Source organism: Delphinapterus leucas, chromosome 7 (genome assembly GCF_059928025.1).
Source record: "Delphinapterus leucas isolate spDelLeu-1000000601 "Yukka" chromosome 7, BTC_Dleu_Yukka2, whole genome shotgun sequence".
Lineage (NCBI taxonomy): Eukaryota > Metazoa > Chordata > Mammalia > Artiodactyla > Monodontidae > Delphinapterus > Delphinapterus leucas.
This window is the reverse complement of record NC_143135.1, coordinates 69,622,680-69,631,867: the sequence shown is the minus strand read 5'-3', so window position 1 is coordinate 69,631,867 and position 9,188 is coordinate 69,622,680. Positions and strand designations below refer to the sequence as shown.

General features: G+C 38.9%; 1 protein-coding gene across 1 annotated transcript in view; it reads right to left on the bottom strand.

Moving 5' to 3' along the window:
• LOC149748762 (ferroxidase HEPHL1-like) overlaps window positions 1–9,188 on the bottom strand; it is a 29,788-nt gene continuing 20,600 nt past the window's right edge. The window contains exons 7-9 of the mRNA XM_089915874.1: window positions 2,331–2,470; window positions 2,055–2,186; window positions 1–26 (exon numbers count right to left, since the gene is read on the bottom strand). Coding sequence (XP_089772000.1) covers window positions 1–26; window positions 2,055–2,186; window positions 2,331–2,470 — 298 coding nt within the window. The remainder of the gene's footprint in view (window positions 27–2,054; window positions 2,187–2,330; window positions 2,471–9,188) is intronic.

The following is a 9,188-nucleotide window of genomic DNA, read 5'->3' as shown; positions in this document are numbered from 1 at the left end:
TCAGATCTTAAATTTACATTTCAGATCTGAAAATTAAAATTTTAATTACATTAAAATTACCTTAAATTAAAATTCAGATGTTAAATTTAGGAAAAACAAAATAAAATAAAATCCTCATTTCGTAGAAGTCAATTTCACGAGCAATGAGGAAAAATCACTTTTTGTAACTGACTCTATTAATATTTACTCTCTAGCCATATTACTGATCTCTCTCACATACAACCCTGAGAAGAACTTCGTGACCTTTGATGGCCTACCTGTGTCCCATCAGCATTGAGAATGCCCTTTTTACAGACTAGCAAAGGCCCTACAAGGCCAGAGCTGGTGTCCTTGATTGGCTCAACATCTGAGAAGTAAAGATAGGTCAGACAGGGGGGATCATCAGCTGTTGGGCTTAAGCTTTCAGGCACCGTCCACCTGTATGTGAAAGTTTCACCTGGCTTAACGTGTGTCCCTGGCTTCAGAAATCCTGAGGAGATAAATGAAACAGTTGTTCAAAGCAACAGCCAACACTAAACTTGTCACACTGGGTCTTCCAGCCCTGGTATGTCTCTCTCTGATGATGTACTTTGTGGAAGGACAGTTATTTTCACTGTATCCTACCAGGGAAGCCACTGCCACAATCTGCTGTTTCATGAGATAGAAGCTTATATCAAAGGATTATCTTCTTCACAGATTACATTTAAGATCTTCACAGATACTACTTCTTACTCAATCACCAGGTTAGCAAATGTTAGAAGAGCGATAATTGCCCATTTATATATTAATATATAAATGTAAATTCATAAAATATCATTGAGTACCTTCCATGTGGAATATATTATACTTGGCCTTGCAGAGAATACCCCAACAAGTTAAACAAGAGACCTATCTTTAAAGAGTTTGAAATCTAGAAGGTTGAACTAGGAATAACCCAAATAACTACAAGTTAGAGGAGGTAAGCGAAGGCCCAAGGTAACAAAGCTGATAAATGGCAGGTCTGGGATTCAAATTCAGGGCTGTCTGATTCCAAAGACTTTGCACTTAGCCCTCACATTATATTGCCAGATGAACACATTGAATCTCTCCAACTAGACTGGGGCCAGAGACTTTCTGTATCTTGTCCAGAGCTTGGCAAAAAGGTGCCCAGTAAGTTTTCTGAGTTAAACAATAGAAAATGTGGACATTTGCGCTGTCACTAGTGTTCTTCCTGCACACACACAAAAGTCATTGTGAGCATTTTGACCAAGGAAGAGACTGCAGGCACAGGAAATGTTGCTGCAGCAGGGGGAGGAGAGGGTGGGTGTAGAGAGGGGGAATACTCCCTCCATTCCTTCCTTCTCTGTCCCCTCCCCATCACCTGCTCTGGACTGTGACTGGCCTCATACTTGGGCATGAAGACGTAAGTATCCCAGGAGTCATGATGTCTGTTGTAGTGATGGGGAAGGCTTCCAACGTGACCAGGAGTTTCCCAAAAGCAGTATAATGAATGGAAGGATATTTCCTGCAGCCACTGGGTAGAAGCTGCCTTTATTACATGTAGAGAGCCTGTGCTACATACTCTGTGATTGGGAGAGGCCGTGTATGATGGTAAGCACATAATACTGGTTTTAAATAAATATTTGTCGATAGAGACAAAGCAAAGACCACGTGTAAGATTTTGATTTCAACAAAACATTGGAAATCAGAGTTCCCTTTCAGCCTTCAGCCACAGATCCCATCCAAATGCAGCAGAAAAGCTCTCCATCTTAGAGAAGTGGGGGTGACTGTGAAAGTAGATCACTTTGAGATTTATTACATTACTGAGGGAAAAGGAATGGCATTAACACTTCCTAAGTACCTACTGTGGGCCAGGCCCTGTCCTAAATTCTCTCCATCCTTTCCCAAAGCCCTATGAGGTGAGTGTCATTATCTGCATTTGATAGGTGAGAAGAATAAGGTTCAGGAAGTTGAAATAGCTGCTCAAGCTCACAGGGCTGGTAAGGAAAGGGACCAGGATTTGAACCAGGTCTGTCCAGTTCTAAGTCCTTTGCTCACTCATCCTGTTTCCTACCAAGGCTGAGACTGGGACTTACCATCTACATTTGGGGCTGCATCAGAGGCCTTTTCATAGATCACACCATGAGGCAAAATACTGTAGACCTTGTCGGCTTTGTTAGCAAAGGTCACTAACAGAGTATCACCCACCTCTGCCTTGATGATGGGACCTGAGTAATATTAAGAGAAGGAGAGGTAAGAGGATGAAAAGAGAGAAGTGGATAGGAGCAGGAGAAGAGTCATTCCATGTTAGGTGTGCATGTCCTACTAAAACATTTCCCCTGTTCAAAACATGACAGATGGTTTCACTGTACCAAGAATTCCAAGGTGGGCTTCTGCCTCAGAGAGTCTTTTTCTTCGAGTAAAAGTTGCATCAACATACTCTATATACTGAGCCTTCCAATATTTTCCTCCTATTCTGTTGTCCCCTTGTGTGAAGTAGAGCTCAGGGTCACTGTGGAAAGAATAGGAAGTTAGCTGAGATTACACCTCTGCATATCCACCAAGTGCCTTAATTATGGAGCTTTATTGTGTTGCCTTTAGCCCATTTATCCACCCTTATCTCCGGAAAAGATAGCACAGTCTTCAACAAAGTTCCCAGGAATAGTCAACCAGCCTTAAAAGTCTTCAGAAGCTGTTTGATGCTCAAGCTCATTCCTCTCTTAGACATTGTACTTTCTTCCCCAGAGGTCCAAGCAACTGAAGAAGGCACAGGCAAACTCCTTCATTATCAATATTGGTGTCCCAGAATGGTGTCCTACAAAGTAACCAAGAGCTAACTGGTTTCTCTGCAGAATAAGCATCCCTCTATCTCTTGCTGATGTCAATACGAATAGACTCTGCATAGAGTATGCTCTGATATCTGGCATGATTAAGGAATGGAGCGTCTAGTTAATCAAATAATTTAATCAATGGAATTACCATACAAACTATATCCACGAAATACCAAATTTCAAAGTTGTGAAATACGATGATATAACATCCAATTAGTACTATCTCTATTCTATTTCTGTCAATCATGCCATCACTCTTGCAGATGTGCAGGCTTTGTCTTCTTTTTCTGCCTCAACTCCTTATCCTGTTCATCCTGACTTTGCAACCTTTTATTTTGCACCCTTCCTTTTCTTCACCTTCATTTCTCCATCTTTTCCTTTCCTTTCTTCCCCCGGTCACAACCCCAGTACATGCATGTCCTCCTCACCTTGTGCTTGGACCATTATATAAACCTCCTAACTGTGCACGCAGCATCCTCTATCTCACATTGGCTCACTCTTTTTTTTTTTTTTTTTTACCTTTTTTAAAATTGCATTTTCTGGAATTTTTTTTATGTAGCAGGTTCTTATTAGCTATCTATTTTATACATATTAGTGTATATATGTCAGTCCCAATCTCCCAATTCATCCCACCCCCGCCCCCCGCAGCTTTCCCCCCTTGGTGTCCATACATTCAATTTTTTTCTCAGCATACACACTACTACTACATTAATCTTCAAAATAGTAATTTTTATTGTCATTTTACTTGCTCCAAAATCTTCAGTTGCTTCCAATTGCCAATCAAGTAAAGTTCAAATGATTGGAGGACCTCTGCAATGGATATCCAGTTTACCCCAATTCTCTCTGCATTGCTCTATGTGAGTGCCCGTTCCCCATGCAAATCCTCCACACCAGGCATTCACTCTCTGATCTAATCACTCTGCTTTATGGCAGATGCTTTGCATTAACCCCTGCATCTAAAATTTCCCTCTCTTTACAATTCACTTATATAAATTCTACCATTCTTTAAGACCCTACTTAAGTTCCACTTCCTCTGTGAAGTCTTTCTGGTTATCGTAGCTCTCTCTGAATGTGCAGAGAACTCACTGTCTGGACAACTCATCTAAATCTTATTTGTAACTTGCAAAATCACTTGTCTTCTCCTGTGCATTCAGCATCTTTCTCTACCTGAGACTGGGAACATTGTCTTAGACCTCCCTGGATCCCTTATGTCACTTAGTACATTGTGCTGTCACATACTACATTAAATATTGATTGAATATAGCTTAATATTTCATATTTTATAAGGAGCTTCTGAATTCTGGAAGGCTTCTAAGAAATAATTTTCAATGTTAATTTTCATTATTTTGTTTACGGAGAAATACTGGTCAATAGAGAATGTTCATATCAAAGAGTTTTTCGTATATGGTCCACACAAATTATTTAGGCAAGCCTCAAGTGCATTGGTTTGGTGGAAGAATGAAGGAATGAATGAAATTTACAATGAAAGAAACAACGGGTATCTTATTGACCACAAAGACAATTTTTAAAACACTCCCTCAAACATTAAAAGGATTATAGGATAGATTCTTGCTGGGGATGCAGGCCCAGATGGCCGCAGGAAGCCAAGGATACAGCATTACATTTAGTCTTCATGTCTCCATAGGCTCCTCTTGGCTGTGACAATTTCTCATACTTCCCTCATTTTTGGTGACCTTGAAAATGTTGAGGAGTACTGCCCTGTTCTAAACCCTCAGAGTCTTCTGCTTCAGTTGGCAGAAAGGGAAAAAGACAGTGGAGGAGCCACTTCTGATTCATAAAAACCCCAGCTTAGAGGAAGTAATAGCTTGGAAAATTTTGAACATTAAATAATACATGCTACTGGATTGTGAGGGAAAGAGTGAATTTAAAGAGAAACCTTAGGGGAGACCTTCAAGATGGCGGAGGAGTAAGACGTGGAGATCACCTTCCTCCCCACAAATATATCAGAAACATCTACATGTGGAACAACTCCGACAGAACACCTACTGAATCCTGGCAGAAGACCTCAGACTTCCCAAAAGGGTCTTGGTGCTCCATTCGGGTGTCAGGCCTGTGCCTCTGAGGTGGGAGAGCTTAGTTCAGGACATTGGTCCACCAGAGACCTCCTGGCTCCACATAATATCAAATGGCAAAAGGTATCTCATAGATCTCCATCTCAATGCTAAGACCCAGCTACACTCAATGACCAGCAAGCTACAATGCTGGACATCCTATGCCAAACAACTAGCAAGACAGGAACACAACCCCACCCATTAGCAGAGAGGCTGCCTAAAATCATACTAGGGTCACAGACACCCCAAAACACACCACCAGACGCGGTCATGCCCACCAGAAAGACAAGATCCAGCCTCATCCTCCAGAACACAGTCATTAGTCCCCTCCACCAGGAAGCCTACACAACCCACTGAGCCAACCTTAGCCACTGGGGGCAGACACCAAAAACAATGAGAACTATGAACTTGACATCTGTGAAAAGGAGACCCCAAACACAGTTAGTCAAGCAAAATGAGAAGACAGAGAAACACACAGCAGGTAAAGGAGCAAGGTAAAAACCCACCAGACAAAACAAACGAAGAGGAAATAGGCAGTCTACCTGAAAAAGAATTCAGAGTAATGAGAGCAAAGATAATCCAAAATCTTGGAAATAGAAAGGAGAAAATACAAGAAACATTTAACAAGGACCTAGAAAAACTAAAGACCAAACAAACAATGATGAACAACACAACAAACAAAATTAAAATTCTCTAGAAGGAATCAATAGCAGAATAACTGAGGCAGAAGAATGAATAAATGACCTGGAAGATAAAATAGTGGAAATAACTACTGCAGAGCAGAATAAAGAACAAAGAATGAAAAGAGTTGAGAACAGTCTCGGAGACCTCTGGGACAACATTAAACACACCAACATTCGAATTATAGGGCTCGCAGAAGAAGAAGAGAAGAGAAAGGGACTGAGAAAATATTTGAAGAGATTATAGCTGACAACTTCCCTAATATGGGAAAGGAAATAGTTAATCAAGTCCAAGAAGTGCAGAGTCCCATACAGGATAAATCCAAGGAGAAACATGTGAAGACACATATTAATCAAACTATCAAAAATTAAATACAAAGAAAAAATATTAAAAGCAGCAAGGGAAAAACAACAGATAACATACAAGGGAATCCCCATAAGGTCAACAGCTGATCTTCCAGCAGAAACACTGCAAGCCAGAAGGGAGTGGCAGGACATATTTAAAGTGATGAAAGGGAAAAACCTACAACCAAGTTTACTCTACCCAGCAAGGATCTCATTCAGATTCAATGGAGAAATTAAAAACTTTACAGACAAGCAAAAGCTAAGAGAATTCAGCACTACCAAACCAGCTTTATAACAAATGCTAAAGGAACTTCTCTAGGCAGGAAACACAAGAGAAGGAAAAGACCTACAATAACAAACCCAAAACAATTAAGAAAATGGTAATAGGAACATACATATCGATGACTATCTTAAATGTAAATGGGTTAACTGTTCCCACCAAAAGACATAGACTGGCTGAATGGATATAAAAACAAGACCCATATATACGCTGTCTAAAAGAGACCCACTTCAGACCCGGGGACACATACAGACTGAAAGTGAGGGGATGGAAAAAGATATTCCATGCAAATGGAAATCAAAAGAAAGCTGGAGTAGCAAGTCTCATATCAGACAAAATAGACTTTAAAATAAAGACTATTACAAGAGACAAAGAAGGACACTACATAATGATCAAGGGATCGATCCAAGAAGAAGATATAACAATTGTAAATATTTATGCACCCAACATAGGAGAACCTCAATACATAAGGCAAAGGCTAACAGCCATAAAAGGGGAAATCAACAGTAACACAATTATCGCAGGAGACTTTAACACCCCACTTTCACCAATGGACACATCATCCAAAATGAAAATAAAGAAGGAAACACAAGCTTTAAATGATACATTAAACAAGATGGACTTAATTAATATTTATAGGACATTCCATCCAAAAACAACAGAATACACCTTCTTCTCACGTGCTCATGGAACATTCTCCAGGATAGATCATATCTTGGGTCACAAATCAAGCCTTGGTAAATTTAAGAAAATTGAAATCATATCAAGTATCTTTTCTGACCACAACGCTATGAGACTAAATATCAATTACAGGAAAAAATCTGTAAAAAATACAAATACATGGAGGCTAAACAGTACACTACTTAATAACCAAGAGATCACTGAAGAAATCAAAAAGTACCTAGAAACAAAGGACAATGAAAACACGACGACCTAAAATCTATGGGATGCAGCAAAAGCAGTTCTAAGAGGGAAGATTATAGCGATACAATCCTACGTGAAGAAACAAGAAACATCTCAAATAAACAACCCAACCTTACACATAAAGCAATTAGAGAAAGAACAGAAAAACCCCAAAGTTAGCAGAAGGAAAGGAATCATAAAGATCAGAGCAGAAATAAATGAAAAAGAAATGTAGGAAACAATAGCAAAGATCAATAAAACTAAAAGCTGGTTCTTTGAGAAGATAAACAAAATTGATAAACCATTCACCAGACTCATCAAGAAAAAAAGAGAGAAGACTCAAATCAATAGAATTAGAAAAGAAAAAGGAGAAGTAACAACTGACACTGCAGAAATACAAAGGATCATTAGAGATTACTACAGGCAACTCTATGCCAATAAAATGGACAAACTGGAAGAAATGGACAAATACTTAGAAAAGCACAACCTTCTGAGACTAAACCAGGAAGAAATAGAAAATATAAACAGACAAATCACAAGCACTGAATTTGAGACTGGGATTAAAAATCTTCCAACAAACAAAAGCCCAGGACCAGATGGCTTCACAGGCGAATTCTATCAAACATTTAGAGAAGAGCTAACACCTATCCTTCTCAAACTCTTCCAAAATATAGCAGAGGGAGGAACACTCCCAAACTCATTCTACGAGACCACCATCAGCCTGATACCAAAGCCAGACAAAATCTCACAAAGAGAGAAAACTACAGGCCAATATCACTGATATGAACACATATGCAAAAATCCTCAACAAAATACTAGCAAACAGAATCCAAAAGCACATTAAAAGGATTATACACCATGATCAAGTGGGGTTTATACCAGAAATGCAAGGATTCTTCAATATGCGCAAATCAATCAATCTGATACGCCATATTAACAAATTGAAGGAGAAAAACCATATGATCATCTCAATAGATGCAGAAAAAGCTTTTGACAAAATTCAACATCCATTTATGATAAAAACCCTCCAGAAAGTAGGCATAGAGGGAACTTACCTCAACAGAATAAAGGCCATATATGACAAACCCACAGCCAACATCGTTCTCAATGGTGAAAAACTGAAAGCATTTCCACTAAGATCAGGAACAAGGCAAGGCTGCCCAGTCTTACCACTATTATTCAACATAGTTTTGGAAGTTTTAGCCACAGCAATCAGAGAATTAAAATAAATAAAAGGAATCCAAATCGAAAAGGAAGAAGTAAAGCTGTCACTGTTTGCAGATGACATGATACTATACATAGAGAATCCTAAAGATGTTACCAGAAAACTACTAGAGCTAATCAATGATTTTGGTAAAGTAGCAGGATACAAAATTAATGCACAGAAATTTCTTGCATTCCTACATACTAATGATGAAAAATCTGAAAGAGAAATTAAGGAAAGACTCCCATTTACCATTGGAACAAAAAGAATAAAATACCTAGGAATAAACCTAGCTAAGGAGACAAAAGACCTGTATGCAGAAAACCATAAGACACTGATGAAAGAAATTAAAGATGATACAAACAGATGGAGAGATATACCATGTTCTTGGATTAGAACTAGAACAAAAAATTTCACAATATGTATGGAAACACAAAAGACCCCAAATAGCCAAAGCAATCTTGAGAAAGTAAAATGGAGCTGGAGGAATCAGGCTCCCTGATTTCAGACTATACTACAAAGCTACAGTAATCAAGACAGTCTGGTACTGGCACAAAAACAGAAATATACATCAATGGAACAGTATAGAAAGCTCAGAGATAAACCATGCACATCTGGTCACCTTATTTTTGATAAAGGAGGCATAAACATACAATGGAGAAAAGACAGCCTCTTCAATAAGTGGTGCTGGGAAAACTGGACAGCTACATGTAAAAGAATGAAATTAGAACACTCCCTAACACCATACACAAAAATAAACTCAAAATGAGTTAAAGACCTAAGTGTAAGGCCAGACACTCTTAGCGGAAAACATAAGCAGAATACTCTATGACATAAATCACAGCAAGATCCTTTTTCACCCACCTCCTAGAGAAATGGAAATAAAAACAAAAATAAACAAATGGGACCTAATGA